The following is a 21,321-nucleotide window of genomic DNA, read 5'->3' on the forward strand; positions in this document are numbered from 1 at the left end:
ATTCTGCCAAAGGCATTAATCCAGACATTTATTGCAAAAATGAGAAAAAACATCTCAACACTACATATAATATAAACAGTGCACTTTTACACCCCTACCCACACCTCAGCAGCCCAAGATCACATCATATTAACTTAAAATGGCTTTTTGACCAGCCTTTCATCTCGTTATATTTTAAAGCATGTATTTCTTAAACCTAAAATAGTTGTTTACTTTAATATATTTATCAAATACAGCAGTCACTAAAAATACTCCCCCCACTTCACATTTAAAATATTGTTGACTATATACTACACAAAACTGCTTTGCTATATAACATGCAGTTTATAGCATGAAATGTTTTCCACAAGTGCTATGAAGAACAAAAAATGTATTAAATACAGTTACTGTTTTTCTTTTAGTGTTCTTCTAAACATTAATGACATAAAGTGGGACATATGCTTTACAGCCCAGCCACAAGTTTAACAAAGTCAGCAAAAGTCCAATCCTTTGCAGATATGTTTTCATGTAAAGACATATTTCACAAATGTGATTGTTGCTTTAGAATCTGACATTTATTCACTAATTTCAATGTTGCTGGTTTTCTTCTCTACATCTCCATCTCCCAACACCAGACTCTTGTTCAAGTCCAAGGTACTCTTGTTTCTTCTAGCCAACTCTTGTGCTTTTTTCTGTCTCTCAAGCATTTTCCTTTGAAATACTGGAGAAGGTTTTACTGGCAAAGTCTAACTCTGAGGTTTATTATCAGAAGAATGAAAAGCAGAGTCTCTTTCTGAGAAGCAGAGTCCCTTTCTTTTTGAGGGTTCACTTTTTTGTTCGATAAACTTTTGTATTTCCTACTTAGCCTGTTCTGCATCAAAAAATGTATTTGATCCTCCAGGTAAAAGTATTCTGAAGACAGCTGGATACAGCAGCTTGCATCTAACACCTGCCTCTCAACATTCCCTGACTGCTAGTATAAATTTTCTTCTTTCTCTCTCTCTCTCTGGGGTACAGTGAATAATTATTTTCTTCAAACACTCTGCTGTCTTGAATTTTCAGTACTTTTCCCTTCTGCACAGTTTTGTCAGAATTAACTCTGCTGGCATGATTGCATCTTTACTTATACATGTCTTGGCTGCTTTCTCGTGGTCAGGTGCAGAGGATACATTCAATCTGCCCTATTAATTAATGATTCCTGCTATGGAATACAAGTCCAGTTGTTTATTTGTACTTTCATAACATGAATATTGTCTGTTCCTTCCATTTTCTTTGGTACCGCAGAAAACCTTAGGTTTTCTCTGCATGTTCTGTCTTTAAACTCTACCATGTTTTGAAACAGCGCTTCTTGAGAAGTTGCATACTTAGCCATCCTTTTCTTCATTTCAGCTTCTGATTTTTGCAGTTTTATCAGTTCACCTGAATTGGTAGTTAAAGCTTCTTTTAGTTTTTCCAGCCTTTTGTTACTGAGTTGGTATACTCCTTCAATGTTTAATTTATTTTAACCACCTCTGAGTATATTTGATTTATTTTCCTCTAAATTACTGGAAGCCATCTCTCTTGCACCAAAGCTATTTAATTTATTTTAACCACTTCTGAGTACATTTGATTTATTTTCCTCTAAATTACTGGAAGTCATATCTTCTACCAAAGCTGAAGAATGAATGTCTTTTTTGCTAAACAGCTGCATGATTCTTCCCTGTCGGTGTTTTCTCTTCAAGCTTTCTAGATAATTTTCTTTCAGGTTCTTTACATTTCTTGTTCTTTGCTGGAATCCAGGGAGTAATTGAATTTTACACAGGCTGGCAAAATTATTAGCTCTTATTTCTCAGTTTTTCCCACTAGGTGAACTGAAATTAAGCTATTGATCAGTGTGCAGCCATCTAGAAAGTCTGATATGACCTCTGTTTTGTAGCCCTGAGTGATGACATTCATAACCCAATTGACAGATATTTTACTTGCCTTGGCACCTCTGAACTGGCTTAATCTGCTGCCTAAGTGAGTGGTCGGTGGGGGCTGGTTCATGAAGAGGGTAGAGGAGTTTCTGGTTAAGTCATGACTGGTTAGCAGGGCTAGCTAGGCTATTTCAAGCACAACTACCTGACTTGCCTTTCTTCTTCTACTACAGTTTTTTTTAAATGCATTTTTATACTTGGCTTGCTGGCCTTTGGTGTGATGGCTGTATAAAGACCCAGACTTCTATCAAAAGTATAATTTATAACTGGAGATGGGGAATGAAAATAGCTGTTTCCACAGGCTTTCCTTTTTCTTCGAATTTCTTTATAATTTCTTGGAATGGTGCTCTGAATAAGAAATTCTTGTTTAGAGCAGCATTTAGCAGTTCCCCTTTTCCATCTTCTGGGAGTGGCTGGAATTTTAGCCATAGATGCTGCTTTGAGTGACTCCTCAGCAGGTGCCCTAGAGGAAGCATTGCCCATAGTGTACCCATGCTCCATCATGTGATTCCCAACTTTCTGAGTAATATGGAAGTCTAAAAATCTGTGACTTTGTGGACTGGACCTTAATTTCCCAGCTTAGTCCTCTGTTTGAAAAATTTGTCCTGGTATATGTCCATAGCTTGGAAATTTCACTAGCAAAGCAAAAAACAGGCACAAGATAACTAAACAGATGTGCACCAGAAAACAAGAAAATTCCCCCAACAGGACACTTATTTTTGGATCATACAAATTTCTTCATCAAAATATGGATAGGCATATGGCAAGAAATAACTGAAGACAACACAGGCAGACTGCTTTTTTATGTGATGCACAATGGAACATCCTCGTATTGGAAAGGAGATGACCCTACCTACAAGAATCAGCCCACTGCAGCTTATGACTGGAGGACAAATCAGAACTGAAGCACTTATTCTCTAAACCAAATTGCAATCTCAGTCTACTGACTACAGCAGTATAGAAGAGAAGGACCAGAGAGCAAAGAAAGTAAGCAATTGCTTCTGCACTTGGAGAAATTCAATTTCTGGTTTATCAAAGCAGTATTGTTGGATAAGTACGTCCTGAAAGTTGAAAGCAAGGGCACCCCCTCAGAACAGCAAAACTCAAAATAGCAAAAAATTAAATGTGACTGGGAGGAAATGTACACCAAGTTTGAAACTGCCACATCTCAAAGCATTCTTCCCTCTCTGAGGTGTAGCAATCTTGGAATCAGTGTATAAACAGTAGGTCTGTGGTGATGCAGCCTCCCCACATATTCGGGGGTGCAGAGGGTACTGTTCCACCTAGAGAAAAAATGTTTTTAATGTGTAACTGCAACGATTCACTGCTTTTTTTAAATCATATTTACATTTTTTATAGTTTTTGGGTCTCACTTTATTGAGTCTTGAAATTCGAGCAAAGCACCATCATGTATAACATGACAAATCCAAGACAAACAGACAGGATGAGAGCAAAAATATTAACTCAGCAAGCCAAGTGTACAGGTATGAGAAGGGATTTTTAGTGAATTTTTTATAACCCAAACATTGTTGCAAACCCCATTTTTTATTTCCTCCAGCAAGCAGAAGTATTAAGCAAAGAACAACATTTGCATCACATGGTGTGGGGAAAGCTAGGCAAGCACAGACCTAGGAAGGGATCCCCTACACTACACCGACACACCACAAACCCGGCAGCCAAAACGCCGACACCAAAACACCGAAACCACACAATACTGACAGTCCACATTACCGAACACCATAACACCGACTCACAAAACTCAAACAGAAACATCAAAGCAAACCACACCAAGCAGTCTTACACACTACTACACAAAATAACACTCATAAACTAAACTATCACAACTAAAACATAAACAATAATGTACCTGCAAATTACACATATACCACTACACCGCAACATCCCATAACGCCATTACCCATGTAACTCACCCATCCCATTAACCTACCCAGTACCTACATAAAAAAAATAAACTTATACATAACAACAAATACCTACAAAAACTACAATATACCCTACTGTACTCTTGTGGGGGGCTGCACCCCCCCACACCCCCCTACTTATATATACCAACTCCGAGATCGCACTACAGTCAGGAAAGGGCATATTTTCTGATCCTCACTGTATCACGATCTCACTGTTTAAACTTACAGGCAAGACTTACTGGACTCCACTAGGCAGCTGCTGCATGTGGGGAACTTGTCGGTGAAATGCCATGTCGCTATTTTGGCATTCTGTACTGTTGGTCTTCTGGTGTCGATATTTTGCTTGTCGGTTAAGTGGGCTGTCGGTCTACTGAAGTAGACCCCAAGGAAGCATACATCTTATAAGTCTGCACATTAGAAGAACAGCACAGGTTTTAAAATCATATCAGAGAACAAGGAACAGGAGGACTTTCTTATTTTTTAGAATAGAAGATCTTTTGATAGTAGTCCTATATAACTATGATAAGGCAATTATACATACTTCGTTCAGCTATTTAACAGTATATATACACTAGCAGGTCTAGGTTTACTAAGAAAATCATTAAATCTAGGTGAAGTAAGGTTAAACATAGGGAAAATATCTTGGTGGTGTGTCTAAATCATAGCATTTGAGATGTCTGTTGATAATGGTGAATTTGGTAGAAGGGAGTGAGTAGTGGGCTGTTGTTAGATCGGCTATGGGAAATGTAATAAATGGGTCAGACTTTGCCATGTCTCCAAGAAGGCTGGCAGATTAAATGAGTGTTAGAACAGTATTATCTGTCTTTAGCCTGGGGTGAGGTTAGACCTTCAGCTTTAGCCATAGAAGCATTGCCTGTATGGTTTGGGTATGCTGCAGTTAGCACAAAACTGTAGATGAAAGAAACAAGATTTTAGTCACGGAAAAAAAAGTTGGTTACAAGCAGTATATTTTTTGTAATGTATCAGTTTTCAAGCTTTTATATGCTCAAAGGTAAATACAAGGTGATTAGTCTGCAGACTGTTACGCACCCAACCAATAACCAACAGGTTTTAAAGTATTTCAAGAGACGATAATGCTAGTTTTACAATGTTTATTTTTAAATTGTTTTGTTTTGATACTTTATGTAATTGCTTGATTATTCATGTACATGTGGTTTATTTATGTTACTGTCTCTTTAAATATGCTACTATCTCTTTAAATACGTAACTGGAGTAACAGTAACAGAAGCTGTTTTTTGGATTTAGTAGCTCTTTAGCTTGCCTACACCTTATTTCTGTGTTTTCCAGTATTTATTTGGTGACTTTCGCTATGTCAGCTGTTAGGATTGATGTTCCGAGCGATGGAATTTCTGCCAGGGCACCAAGTGTGTTAGTAGGTAAGCTCATGCTATTGGTTTGTCTGCTGCATCAGTCTATACCCTTGTTTTCTACTGGTTCCCAGCAGCTCATGGATGTTTCAACTGTACCTTGTAACCAGGAAGTACTGTTTAATGGCAGACATGCAGCCAAGAATTCGTATTTGCTGGCAGCTTCAACAGTTTTGGTTTCGGAAGTCCATAACGGATTATCTGACAGTCCTTCACATATTTTGGGAGACGATGCTAGAATGGACATTTCTAGGTGACAACATAAAGCTCTAGGTGATTTACATATGTGGTTAAACAGTGACTTTAGCTTTAGTTCTAACGAGCAGAATGCAGACACCCTATCTTTTTCTGATATCAATTAATTTAAGCATGTGATATTTAAATACTGGTATTTATGTCTTGATAACACTTTCCTTAGGGAATGTATCTCTAGGAAATAGGTTCCTAAGGCTTTGCAGTTTTTAAATACCCTAACAATGTTGTGCAAGGGAGTGAGTTCCATTTGGAACTTATGAATATGTTTGATCGATGGGAACTGGAGCGTATGTAGTCTATTATTGAAAACAACAAACACTAAATGCAAAATTTACTTATTGACATTGAAGTTTTTAACAGTGGGATACAGAATGACTTGCTATTTACTGTGGATGAGTATAAAACACATTTCACCTTATTACTGAGGAGATTGACAACAAATGTAGTTTATCCTAGAACTGTAAAGTTGCTAGGTTGTGTAGAGATAGGAAGGATTATGACACTAAAAAAAGTGTATCCTTTGCCATCAAAAATTTTTCTGTTAAGATAGTTTTTGCACTTATGACAGCACAATTATTTATTTATTTGACCTTTGTTTATCGGGAAAGTCCAACTGGGTACAAGCCCAGTTTCAGCGGAGGCAAGGGGAGAAAAGTTCCACAGTACAATTTAAACAGAACTGCAAATCAACATTGGTTACAAAAACTAAAACAGTCACCCAGGAGTACAATTTGTGGATACAATAAAAAAAGAAAATAAGCAAATATAAGGGAAGCAATAAAGTTGAACATATATTATACAAAAGATAGAAGAGAATTCCTAATATGTATGCTACATAATAACGCATGAAAAATATATTACAGAATAGGTAATATGTCGTAAAAACTATATACACTTTTTGACAAGAGACTTCGGTAGTAAATTTCAGTCAATGTTTGGGATACATAAAAGTTAGTGTAAGAATATAGAGAAGGAACACTAGAAGGATAAGGAGTAATAGAAAGGTTACGCTAGAAAGTAGGTAATGCAGAAAGAGAAGTACGATAGAGCATGAAAACGTCACATCGATTATTAACTCTAATAATATCAATACTAATTCTAATTTTAACCCTGAGGCTTTCTTTGTCAATTACAGTGATAATTCTGGTTATAACATGGATCTCACGGACTCTTTCAACTTTCTTCTATGGCACTCCAACAGGTTGCAACAAACCATTGAGCAACGTAGGGATTCTCAAACAAATCCAAGCAGAGGAAGAAGGACAGAGGAAAAGGAAGACAGTAACTATTCCTGGTTGTTTGTTCCAACACCCTCATTATGGCATTATTTTGAGTAGGACAATTTTAAAGTACTTAAGTATAGTAATGCTGTGGTGAATACCACTCATTTTACTATTTTTAAAAAGATCTTTCTTTTGTGCCATCAGGGAATTTCAATTTGAGTAGGACACTTATGGATTTTAAATTATTTCTAAGGAGAAATTGGAAAATATGTTCATAGGTTCATAGATTAGTACTAGGCTAACTGCCCTTGTGGGACATTTTTTAAGCCTAGCCAATTACCCCATGTGAGAATGGAACCCTGTACCTTGTGCCTGTAAGGTGAACACCTTAACCATTATGCCAATCCCTTCTCCCTTTCTTTGTTTGTTTTTTCTGTTCTGAGTAATCAGCACAGGCTACAGAAAAAGCATACTTTTAATCCCCCCATTGCCCCCTATTTTACAGAACTTTGAATGCTTTGTGGAATTGGAATTGTGTAATTTGGCTAAACATAAATGCAGGAGATTTTAACCTCTCCAAAGATGAGAAAAGAGCATTAGATGACTTAACTCATAATTCTGAACTCTGTATTATGAACCCGTCAAAGGGGGTGGACTGATGATCATGGACTCTATAGATTACTCTGGTAGGATACCTAATGTTTTATATCAGGGTGACATATATTCTTCTGTGTCTAGAAATGAAGTTCACATCTCCTACCAGAAGACTAATTTAATGCTGTATGATTTACTGACACAAAAGTTATTGACTCAGCTACTTTTGACTTTCTTAGTAATAAGCATCCTCATATCCCGTCTGTGTTTGGTATCCCCAAAGTCCATAAAAATATTGACCCCCCCCCCCTGCATTTGATAGTTACCCACTGGCAGTATGTATTGATCGGAAGTTAAAACCTTTTTACGAACTTAAAACACATATATGTTATGATTCATGGACCTTTTTTGTATAGGATTAACCAAGCCCCTTATAATGATGATGTATTATTTGCCACGATTCATGTTATGGATCTCTTTACTGTAATACTACATGATTTAGGCTTAATTTGGTTTGAGGAGGCCCTTAGTGGTTGTGATTTTTAACCCAGGCAGAATGTCACATTATTTGCAATTTTATAGAATTAGTTTTAAAATATAATTTTGTATTTTTGAAGGGGAAATTTTTAAAGAGAACAGTGGGGTAGCAATGGGTGCATCATGGTCCCCATCTTTGCTCAATTTAGTCCTATTTGCATGGGTATGATTAATTCTCCATATTTTAGATTTTGTAACCTTTACACTAGGTTTTTGGATGACATTTGTGTTCTTTGGATAGGGCCCCATGACCAGCTCATTGAATTTATTGATTATTTACAAAGCACATATTTTTTTAATGTACTTATGAAATATTTGACATCCAGTTCCACTATTTAAATATTTTGATTTCTAAGAACAGTGAAATGGGGAGATTCATTTCTAATAAACACCATAAGCCTATGTATAGTAATACATTTTTAAATTTTAGTAGTGAGAACCCCTTTTCTCAAAATGGGATATTAAGGGGCAACTAGTTAGAGCTGCTTGAATGACCTCTGTGTTTACCGATTTCATTACTGAATGTGACATCTCAAAGAGCATGTTGTTGCAGAGAAGATATCCAGTTTATCCTCAAAATCATCATTACTGAAGTTGTTTCTGGCTGGGGGGATTAATATGTTCCTATTTTAGGGGGTAATGAAAGAAACCAACCTCAATTTACATGGGTTGGTTCTTCACCCTTGGTACAGAGGACAGCAAATGCATTTTCCTCCCCTAACTGTTTAGAATACAATAAGGATTAGAAAACTATTAAAAGCATTATTTCTAAATATTGGAATATTTTGGACAACTTCCTGGAACTCAAAGTTTTTAATACACCCGCTAGGTTTATATATTAGAAAAGTAGAAGTTTCCAGGATTTATACAAGTCCCATGAAAATGTGTACAATAAGCCAAACACTACTAAAACTGGCACCTACAAATGTGGCACATGTAAACAGTGTCCATATATAGGTAATAGTGATGTAAACAATATTGCCATTTGGAATAGGGTTCAACAGTGTTATTTAATGGTAATAGTTTAGGGGTGGTTTATGTCTGTATATGTGGTGTTTGTGGCTCTTTCTATGTAGGAAAAACAGAAAGAGCCCTGAAGAAATGTCTTTATGAACACATATATGATATTCCTAACAATGCTGAAACTAATTCCCTAGCTAAACATTCAAGAAAATGTATGAACAGCCAATTTAAATTTTACGTTTTAGAACAAGTTCACAGAAATCCTAAAGGTGGTTAGTGAATATAGAGAGTTGTTTTGACAACTGTCACTACAAGCTAATAGAGATCCAGGTTTATATGAATTGATCTCTATTACCCCTGTTTCGAAGCTCAGGTCTGCAACACTTTAAACTTCTTGAGTATGAAACATTTTAATTTCAACTTCATTTTTAAAGTATTTCAAGGGACTATACTGCTATGTTTTATAATGTTTATTTTTACATTTTTTTTTGTTTTCATAATTCATTCATGTATTTGATTATTCATGTAAATGTGGTTTATGTTACTGTATTTTTAAATATGTAACTAGAGTAATAACCATTTGATTTTTTATTACTTAATTAATTGAGGTTTATTTATATATGAGGCTGGGATGTCTTTTTAATTCATTTCTGATGAAGTCCTTTATGTAATAGGACAAAAAAACTCAACGTTTCTATTGGTTTGGAATAAAAACTTATTTTGGATTTACTGCATTATTTATTGCGATGATGACTTCGGACTGAGAGCTGCTGTTGTATCTACGAGGGCAGAGGTTGGATTTTAGTTTTAGTAGCTTCTTAGCTCTGCCTACACTTTATATCTGTGTTTCCCAATAACCAGTGACCAAAGGTGAGAATGTTAACTACTGCAGAAAAAAGGAGGTTTTACCATTATGTAAGGCAACATCCACCATAAGAGCAACATCGGCAAAGTAAATACCTAGAAAGGTATAACAAGAATGCCTACAGCTTCTTGTTCAGACTGGGTGTTATCCCGCATTGCAGAACACATGAAATTGTAAGAAAATAAATGGAACTAAAATGTATTAATAGAATGAGGTGATTTCATTTGAATGTGCAGACAGTAATGTTTATGGATGGAAAACATTCGAACACCGTCAAACCAAGACTTTTTATAAATTTAGTTACTGGAGTAGTTTGAAACATCTATCTTTGGAATCACAACTGAATCCCAGTAGGTTTGACATTCAGGAAAATGGGAAAAGTGACTTAAGGCCAGCTGGGGTGGGTGCACCAGTGGTTTGGAGCTGAAGCCTAAAGAATGATTCTCTTACCTCTGCAGTCTAGCTCCGTTGTTCTAATTAGTTGCTGGGGTAGAAATTTCTGGCCTAAGGGTTATGTTCCAGAAGGTCTGACTCCTATGAAAATACTAGAAATTACCCTGGAACCATTTGGAGTGTGGGTTTCAGAAAGGAGACCTATCCAGTTATTTTAACACCTGCACTACTGTTCCTTTGTTTTACTTAATTACTAGAGTGTATGTACATGTGACAATAGGATAAGACCTCACATACTTTTTTATAGCGACTATCATGACTACAGTGAAACCGCTCCAGACTACATTCATTGCTCTTACCTATACAAGAGAACACCAAATCGGAGCAGGTTTTTTTATAACATTTGTAACAGACTTTTATTTAACATTGTCTAGATGTGCTGTCACACTGCTACAAATTACATTATTTTTTTATATCCTTCAGTTATAAAATCCGTTTGGCTAATTTTGGCCAGTCACAGACTGCTACCCAGTGTTGATCTACCATGGAATACAGTAAGCAGCACTGTATAAATACTCCCCCTATAATGTATGCTAATGCTGAAGAGTAAGGCGGTACCCCTCCCCTTTATGGTAGTATAACGCACCATTATTTATCTAGGCTTGTGTAACCTGCTGATGTGCAAAGTACGCCAAGGTGCTTTGCTCTAGGTGGAAGAGAATCAGGTGTTAAGTGAACAACTAGACAAATGTCAGTCATATCCATCCTGCGCCATTAAACATTACCTGAAGGAAAAGGTAATGTACATTACAGAACAGAAGCCTCTGAGCTACTGCTGTCCCACCTCTTAGCTGTTCACTGTAACATGTAGATGGCCTCAGCACATTAGGGTTGGCTTTCTTTTAGAATCCTGCATTACATCTGTATAGCATGGCTAAAAGCTTATACGCATTTTATTATGATATATATTACAGCAGAGTTCAAATCAGCATTAATTCCTAATAATTTGCAAAATATACTGTAAACAAAATGACAGTTATGTCTCAGTGTTACTTAAAACAATTTGGAATAGCAAAAACTGACAAAGAACTTTCAGGAATTTACAACATGCAGATCTTTCTTATGAATCCCGTACTAGCTGATTCTGGCAAAATCCCCGAAAAATCAAAGGTCGGTTTGTCTACAATGTGACACACTCATTCTTACCCAACAACAAAGCATGAAGCAGCAGCGGAAGGTGTAGAGCCCAGTCTTCACTCACACTGTGATCCACCACCATGTCTGTCATGAAAATGACAGCGATATTGCACCTGAATTATAATTAGAAACAAAAATGCTTATTACTTTCTGTGGACAGATTTAATTCTATTCATATGCTGCAGTATATCTCATGCGGAACATACTTAAAACACGTAGTAATTAAGCAACAATGCCCAATCAGTATGTGGTATCAGTGCTTACTGGAGCATTAGGCAGAGTGCCTTCAACACCATAGTTTCATCCCAAATTACAAATATGTAGAGTAATAGCAGCTTGTAACACATCGTTTCCAGCCTGAGGTGTTGTTGTTAGCTATCGCCAGAGCTTTGAATATTCTTTAATCACTTACAATTGAAAACATGATACTGATCTGATTTTATTTCAATAAACAAAATGTAAATAAACAAAAAATACATTGCCATTGAAAGAGACCAGTTGGTACATACACAAGGTACAAGATTCAATCCTGACCTCTGGCCAATCCCTTTTTGGAGTTTGTATGTTCTCACTGTGTCTCTGTGGGTTCTTCCCACTTCCTCAAAAAACATGCTGTTTCCATCTTAAACTCACCAATGAATGGAGCTGTGGGCAGCAGCACAGATGCTAACTGGTGCCATACAGGGGGAAGATTTGTACAGACCAACTGCTTTGGGCATGTATCCTCAAGAAAGGAGAGCACAGATCTCAGACTGACCACTGTGGCAGGGCTAGCCACTTGACAGTGTAAAATATGGCTCTAGGTGATTTGGTAAGGTTGATTAATGTCACCAAAATTGGCAAGGGTATTTACCAGTGATAAATGGGTTGAGGACCTGGCCCACTCTAACCTACGCCCAGGACCCATGCTAATGGTGGAAGGGTTGTATGTGCCCCTATTGGCCAGTGTGTGCACACCATAAAGCCCAGCAGCCCTGGGTCAGTAAGCTACTGGCCAGCCATCTGTTGGGTGAAAGCTGGATGTACAACCAATCAACCTGCAAAACATGAGCTAAGAATTACTACAGTCAGTGTAGGTTCACCGACAGCCACAAGATCACATACAAGAGTGGCCAACATGCAACTCAGATAGACTTCCTCTTAGTAAAGAGAGGGCACTGGGGTAGACTCAGTGATTGCAAAGTCATTCCCATTGAAGCAGTCAGCCCACAGCATAAACCTGTGGCTGTCACAATTAGTTGCAAGCAGCTGATTCTGGCAACCAGTCAGCTGGAAGCAGTGGATGGAGAAGGCTCTACAGTCTACAGAGACCAAGCTAAAGATCTGGAAGTTGGCTTGAGAGAAGGTTCAACAGTTCAAGGAGTTATTCAGGGCTCTAGGACCCCATGAAGAGGAGGCAATAGATGGAGTTGAAGAAGAATGGCAGCACCTGAAAACAGCATGTGTGAGGACTGCAATACAGATATATGGTTGAACCAGGTATAGAACTATGGTACATAAGGAAAACTGGTGGTGAAATGCAGAAGTCCAGGAAGTCATCAAAAGGAAGAAGGAGTGGAGGAAAAAGTGGGAGATAGAAAAGACAGACCAGCCTAGGAAAGAATACTGGTTGGCTAAGAAAGGAGTTGCAAAAGCAAAGAAAAGGGCATCGAGGGCATTCTACCAAGTTCTGGAAAGTAACACAGTAGGTGACACAAAGAAACTATATCAGGTTACAAGGCAAAGACAGAAAGATAAAGAAAATAGTTAGACCCCCTTCATAAGGGATGCCAGCAACAACCTGATGCTCACCAGTCTACAAGACATCAAAGGCAGATGGAAGGAGTACTTCCTGCAGCTTATAAATGAAGAAAACACCATAGAAGTTGTACTGCCCCTGACACAGCCTACAATGAAAGAAGAAGAGGAACCTAGAAAAATAAGAATAGCACTAAGGAAAATGAAGTAAGGTAAGCAGCAAGCTCAGATGATGTCACAACAGATATGATAAAGATGCTGGGTGCGATAAGGGACAAATGGCTCCTGAAGGTGCTCATAGCATTGTGGAGAGAAAGGCATATTCCATATGACTGGAGAACAAGCATACTTGTGCCAGTGTACAATAATAAAGGGGATATTCACCACTGTGGGCAGCACAGAGGAATCAAATTCCTGTCAGATTGCATGAAAGTTCTGGACAGGGTGTTTGATAAATGGATACGTAGTATAGTAGAAAGTAAGATGGGAGCTGAGCAATTTGGATTCAAATCAGGATGCAACAAAACTGACCCAATGTTTGCAGTGAGACAAATAGTTAAGAAGCTAGAGATAAGGAAGGAGTCCAACTGGGCATTCCTAGACTTGGAGTAAGCATATGAAAAGGTCCCAAGAAAGCCGATATGGTCAGTACTGCAGTGGTTCCAAGTCTCAGAAAAATTGACAGACTTAGTGCAGGCTATGTCCAAGGACCCAGTGACTCAAGTATGAACAATGTTCGGTCTCACATAGGGGTTCCCAGTGGGAGTAGGTGTACATCAGGGTTGAGCTCTGAGCCCACTGCTGTTCATACTGGTGATGGACTACATTAGCAAACAGGTCAGAGGGGGAGATCAACAAAGTTACTGTATACAGACAATATGGCTTTACAAGCAGACTGTGAGCAAGAACTTCAACATACTAAAAGTAATGTGGAATGCAAAACTGAAAGCACTAAGTACAAATAAGACAGTGGTAATGGCAGCAAACTGGGGAAATCAGAAGAAGCTGAGAATCAAGATAGATGGGAAGACAGTGGAACAGGTTAACAGCTTCAAGTATCTGGGAATGGTGGCTGATAAGAAGGGAAGTCTGAATGAAGAGGTCAAAGCTAGAGTCAGAGGAGCAACAGCCAACTAGCATAGAGTATCATGTATAGTGTATGATAGAAGAATGCCAAAGAAACTTCAAAGTAATGTTTACAAAACAGTGGTGCGACTAGTACTACTGTATGGTACAGGAACCTGGTCAGTAAAGGCAGAGCAGATGAGGATGCTAGAGGTCATGGAGATGAAGTACCTGAGATGGGTGGTAGGATGCATATTATGGGACAGATGAAGAAATGAGGACATCAGAGCAGAAGCCAAAGTAGCTCCAACTGTAGAAAAGGTCAAAGAGAACAGATTACAGTGGTTTGGGCACATGTGCAGAAAAGCAGAGGATAATCTGGTGAACATGATTTGGGACAGGAAGAAGGTAGGAGGAAATGAGGGCATCTAGCAAAGAAGTGGATGGATTGTGTGAGAGAAGATCTGTGACATTCAGGCATGAGTGTCAAAAAAGGCAGGAATGTGGCACTGAATCGAGAGAGATGGCAACAGTTAACATGACAACCCAACCTCATGTAGAAATATGGGAAGAAAGGGGGTTGATGATGATGACGATGATTGAAACAGTTGAATAATGAATTCTTGCAGCAAGTGATACATAGAATACTGCCAGAATGAATTCCCAAGTGGTCTGGACTTCCTTATTAGGACACCAGTTAGCAACAAGAAACTGCAGAATGGATAAATGACAAAATCTTCCTCTTGTCGGTACAAAAATAAAAGTATACAATTCAACATACAGTGGGGAGACTGGCAAATCAGTTACGTGTTCACTAGTCTCTTCAAAACAATGTCTACATGCCATCAATAAGCATGAAATCGTACTGTGTATGATGGCGTATGGCATTATATGAATAGAACTGTGTGTGCGATGGCATGGCACTATACCTATAGTACTGAGTATTATGGTATGGAACTATATTAATAGTACTCTGTACGATGGTATGGCACTTTACTAATAATGCTGTCTGTGATGGTATGGCATTATACTAATAGAACTTTCTCTGATGGTATGGCACAATACTGATGGTACTGTGTCTAATGGTATGGAACTATGCTAATATTACTGTGTATGATGTCATGGCACTATACTAATAGTACTGTGTATGATGGTATGGAACTATGCTAATATTACTGTGTATGATGGCATGGCACTATACTAATAGTACTGTGTATGATGATCTGGCACTATACTAATAGTACTGTGTGAGAAGGTATGGTACTATATTAATAGTACTGTGCATGAAGGTATGGCACTATACTAATAGTACTGTGTGTGATGGCATGGAACTATACTAACAGTACTGTGTGTGAAGGTATGGTACTATACTAACAGTACTGTGTGTGAAAGTATGGCACTATACTAATAGTACTGTGTGTGATGGCATGGAAATATTCTAATAGTACTGTGTGTGAAGGTACGGTACTATACTAATAGTACTGTGCGTGAATGTATGGCACTATACTAATAGTACTGTGTATGATGATATGGCACTATAATAATAGCACTGTGTATGACGGTATGGCACTATACTAACAGTAGTGTGTGTGATAGCATGGCACTATACTAATAGCATTCTGTCTGATGGTATGACACTATACTAATAGATTTTAATTTCTCCAAGTCTATTGGGTTTCTAATACCATGATGGGAATGGACCCCATTCCTAAGTCAAAGTATGATTAAAGATCATGAAATTAGTATTGCTTCACTCTTTGATGTTATCCAAAAGTGCTCTTCGCAGCACCCGCAATGTGCCCAGTAATGACTCCTTCTGCAGTTCGTATGATGTTACATGAATTGGTAACATATCTAAATATGATTGTAAATTCTTTTTTGTATGACTAGTTGCGCCTACTATTGGAACTGTCTGGGTATCTTTCTTACACATGGCTCTTGTTTCTGCCTGCAGATCAAGGTATTTTATGACTTTGTTTCTCTCTGTACGCAAGACATTGTAGTCATTAGATGTGGCGATTTCAATGATCAATGCTACTTTTGTCTTCTTTTCTTTGACCACTATATCTGGTTTTCTAGCATCTACCTTTTGAACTGTTGGTATTGGATGATCCCAACTGATATAAACTTCATAATTTTCTGTGATCCTTTGTGTCTCATGTTTCCAGTGTTTTTCAGCCACTTCGATACCATAATGTTTGCACAATCTCCAGTGTAACAGTCTCGTCACATTATTATGCCTTTCAGTATACAGTCCCTCTGCCATTAGTGCGTCGCAACCAGCAAAAAGGTGTGTGACTGTTTCCAATTCAGTTTTACAAAACCTACATATGTCTGTTTCTCCCACATGTTCAATGGACTTTGTAAACCAGTATGTACATAGCCCACTATCTTGGGCTGCCAGTATTAACCTTTCATTTCTTGAAGTGAATTCACCTCTCCTTAACCATTCCTGCGTTCATTATTGATCAATATGAGGCTCTTCCAGAAGTTTTCTGTACTTGCAAATATATTTGTTTTTTTCCACATTTCTTGCCTTCTCATGTGGTCCTTCACCTTATTTTCTTTCTTTTGTTTTTCAGCACATTCAGTTGCTGCCTGGTTTTTATCTTCTTCTGGTTTGACTTCCATTCCTGCTTGATGTCGATATGCTTCTGCTAAATTAAACAGAGACGTCATCTTAGATTTATTCTCTTCATGTTTCAAAACTTTCACTACATTTGGATCTTGTGAGGTCAGAAGATATGTGTGGAGTCCACGATTGCAGATATATACATGTAATCAATTTCAAGGAGGCCCATCCCGCCTTCAGTACGGGAAATATATAATCTTGGTATACACTGATTTTTATAAATCATTTGGTGAGCATGAAGCATCCTTCTTGTTTTAATATCCAGTCTATCCAACACTTTTTGGGGTCAGTCAGTCACTCCAAAACTATAAGTTAGGACAGGAAGAGCAAACTGATTTATAGCTTGGATCTTGTTATTAGATGTTAATGCTGTTTTCAGGATTAATTTAAGTCTTTTAAAGTACTCCTTACTGAGTTTTATTTGCATTTGTTCATATTTTATTGCTGATCCTTCATCAATTCCCAAGTATTTATACACTCCCTCTTGCTCAAGTTCTTTTATATCACATTCCTGTCCCAAACTGATGTTTTCCTGGTGCTGCAGTTTTCCATTTTTAAAGGTTACTTTTGCACATTTATCAAGATCAAATGACATTTCAATTCTTCTTCTTCTTTCTTTCGGTTTTTCCCGGTTAGGGGTCGCCACAGCGGAACTCCGCTTCACTCAGGATTGGCAGTGGATTTTTACGGTGCCGAGTTGCCAGCCTGATGCCCAACCTTCAACGAAGACATGCCCATTCACGCTCACACCTACCTGCATGTCTTTAATGCCACTCAAGCGCGAGGATGACATGCAGACTCCACACAGAAGGCACTGCAGCCGAGAATTGAATGGGAGAACCTCTTGCTGTGAGGCGACAACGCTAACCGCTGCACCACCGCGGAAGTTTTAACAACCTACAGCTGTGCTTTCAGTTCCTCATCTGATAAGCTATACAGTTTTCAATCACTGACAAAGAGAAGATGAGAAGTCATTAGGCTTTGTTGTTTTCTAGGAGCCAGATTGTAGCCATGGCCTAAGCTGTTAAGTAAACAGCTTAATGGATTAATGGCAAGGCAGAATAGCAACGGTGACAAAGAATCACCCTGGACTATCGCCCACTGAATTTTTATCCCTGGGATAATAATCTGTCCTTTATCATGGCTTAATTGCAAAGTGGTCTGTAATGCAGTCAATCAGTGTAGGGTGTATCTTATACATTTTTAAGCACTCTTTTATCCATGAATGTGGGACATGATCAAATGCTTTTTTTAAGTCAATCCATGCCATACTTAGATTCTTCCCCTTCTTACAGTTCTCCATTATAACTATGTTTAACAACAAATGATCCTTTGTTCCATATGACTTTCTTTTATTGCTCTTTTGTTCTACTGCCATAATTGAATTTTCTTCTAAATGACTATAAACTCTGTCAGCATCAATTCCCGTGTATAGTTTATACGTCGTTGGAAGATAAGTTATTGGTCTGTAATTCTTAGGGTAGCTTTCAGGTTCACTCTTAAGTAAGAGCATTGTTTTTCCTGTTGTTAACCAGTGTAGTGTGTGTTCGGGATGCACATATAAATATTTCTTACTGATAGCTAAATCCTCGTGCAAAGCAGTTAATACTTTAAGTCAAAAGTTAGGTACTGCATCTAGGCCTGGGGTTTTTCATTTAGAGGCTTTTCTCAACTTTGTTTAGGCAAGGTTCAAATGACAGATTCACCACCATAACAGGTACAAGCAAGCAAAATCTGAGGGTAATGCTACTCAATGCTAGAAGTCTAAACCTCAAAATGTACTCACTCAAGGCACTCCTTAAAATGGAGAACATCGATCTGTGCAGTGACAGAGACCTGGTTCAAGGCTCCAGAGAGCACCCCTGCATTACCAGGCTATAATTCATACCACACCTTTCGGCCACCTAACCTGGACCAAAACACTAAAGGCAGAGGAATGTCCATATTCATTAAGGATATCCACACCTCCAGGCTAGTTGCTCAGCATAATGCATCCGAGATGATCCAAATGCAACTAACTCTGGGCAAGACCGGATGCCCCACCATGCCCCAGGATTCACACTCCTCATTTCTTGATACACTGGAAAATATTACGGTACATCCTAACACCCTAATAATGGGCGATTTCAACCACCCCACCAGTAACTGAGAAAACTACTCATGTACCAACTCTTTTGCTCAATGTTTTCTGGAATTCATAAATTCCAACACCTTGGATCAACTTATCCACATCCCCCACCAGGGGCAGCAATATCCTAGATCTGGTCATTACCAACATGGACATCCGGTGTTCCACACCAGAGGTCTATTCCTCATTGGTCAGATCCGACCACAAGCTAATCACCCTAGACATCCACATCCTGCCCCCACCCCCCATTAGGGAAACCACCATAAAAAAATTCTCCAAAGCCAACTTCATGCTTCCTAAGACAGAAGTGGCAAACTTCACGACACCCATGCAGATGGGCAATAGAGGTAAGACTGCTGAATCCCACACAAATGCACTTTATAAGCACTTACATGAGTGCATGGATCATGCAATCCCTAACAGAACCAAGATGCTATCCTCCAAAAAAGGCAGCCAGTCTGATGGTCCCATGCCATAAACAAATTGTACAACAGAAGAAAGAAACTGTTGCAAAAAAGAGTAAAATCCCATGATTGGACGAACTCCCTGGTCAGCCTCAGTAAGAAGCTGAGATCCCTCATAAAATCCTCCAAAGCTAGTTATGAAAGCAAAATCTCCACTGATTCTAAAGACAACCACAAAACATTCTATAGCTATGTCAAGAATCTCAATGGCAACACTCAGATCTGCTCTGAGTTACAGCACAATGGCACTAAATATACAGAAACAACTGATATTGCCTACATCCTGGCAGATAGGATCAGTGCTAACTTTACCCCCCTTCTCACCCCCTAAAGGTCCCATCTCTATACCGCAAGAATGCAAAGTTCCTATAATCATGGCTACACAGGTAAAAACTACACTCTCCAAAGCCAAGAACACAGCATCCATGGGACCTGACAACATCCCAAGCTGTGTTCTATACGAACTACAGAATGAATTGGCACCCCACCTAAATACAATGTTCAATCATAGCCTTACCTCAGGCTTTGTGCCCACTGAATGGTGCACAGCAACAGTCATCCCACTCCACAAAGGGGAGCACCACAGATCCCGGGAACTACCGCCCCAATAGCCTGACAAGCCTGGTCTGCAAGGCTATGGAACCTATCATCATGGAACTTATAAACAATGACATTGGTATTCTCCAAACTCTGGACCCCACCCAGTTCGATTTTGTAAAAGGCAGATCAGGTCTCCTAAACCAGATAGACTTCTTTGAAGTGCTCACCAAAGCCGTAGATGAGGGTAAGGTGGTTCACACAGCCTATCTAGATCTTGCCAAGGCTTTTGACATCATCCCCCACTCTGGAATTATAGATAAACTCACTAAACTAGGAATAAATCCTTATGTCACAAGATGGGTTGCCATTTGGCTCACTGACAGAACCCACACTGTGAATGTAGCAGACTCCAAATCCGACTTCAGACCAGTGACAAGTGGAGTACCACAGGGTTCAGTCCTGGGTCCTCTCCTGTTTGGTATCTACTTTTATGAAGTACAGGCTAACACAAAAGGTCTTTGGCTAATGAAGTTTGCAGATGACTACAAACTAGGAGCCATAATCGAAACTCCTAACGATGTGGACATCCTACAAAAGGGCCTCACTGAGACAGATGCCTGGTGTCAAAGCCATGGCCTCAAGCTCAATGCCAAAAAGTGCATTGTCATCCTTTTGGTAAAAAAATCTGTACCCATGAACTATCAAATATGCAGTAGTCTACTTAACACAGAAAGTGTGATAAGAGACCTTGGGACACAGGTGGATAGTAGTCTCTCCTTTGATAATCATATTGCCACAATAGTCAGGAAATCCATCTACATGGCATACCTCATCATAAAATGTTTCTCATCCAGGAAAAAAAAGGTCATTGTTCCCCTCTACTTGTCACTCATTAGACCCATTATAGAATACAGCACCCCTTTTGGTATGTACCTCACAAGACATCTGCAACAACTGGAAATGCCACAGAAATACATCACAAAGAGGATTACTGGCCTCAAACAGATGCCCCATGCAGACCGTCTCAAAAAACTCCAGTTTTACTCCGTTGCATATCGCCTACTCAGAGGCAATCTCTGCCTAACATACAAAGCTATGTCAAACCCAGAGCTGCTGGACATGCTCCACTTAAAGAAATCCCAATCCCTCTAAGCTACACGCTCTAGGGACCTAAACCTTGTCACCACAATAAACAGAACATGCTGGAGGCATGGATTCCTGTCCCAGCGACTTCCCATACTCTGGAATAAACTACCTATCTATATCAAACAAAGCTCCTTATTATCACTCTTCAAGAAAAATCTTGATGATTGGATGGGAGATCGGAAATTCTCCTCGGGGATCACTTCTGTGGCTCTGCTCGACAGGGGCACAGGAAAATAATTTTCTTGGGTGGCAAAAGCCAGGATACCTTTTTGGCTAGGCTTATATAGGCCCTAGGGCCAATAGCCTAGTACCTACCTATGAACCTATGAATCTCT

The 21,321-nt window shown here is 38.8% G+C and overlaps 1 protein-coding gene across 7 annotated transcripts in view; it reads right to left on the minus strand.

The window, feature by feature from the left end:
• FRY (FRY microtubule binding protein) overlaps positions 1 to 21,321 on the minus strand; it is a 2,210,679-nt gene that overhangs the window by 453,646 nt on the left and 1,735,712 nt on the right. For all 7 annotated transcript variants that reach the window (XM_044073229.1, XM_044073230.1, XM_044073228.1 and 4 more), the window contains exon 38: positions 11,284 to 11,387. In XM_044073229.1, coding sequence (XP_043929164.1) covers positions 11,284 to 11,387 — 104 coding nt within the window. The remainder of the gene's footprint in view (positions 1 to 11,283; positions 11,388 to 21,321) is intronic.

This window comes from Protopterus annectens, chromosome 5.part1, assembly GCF_019279795.1.
Source record: "Protopterus annectens isolate FY-2018-M chromosome 5.part1, PAN1.0, whole genome shotgun sequence".
Lineage (NCBI taxonomy): Eukaryota > Metazoa > Chordata > Ceratodontiformes > Protopteridae > Protopterus > Protopterus annectens.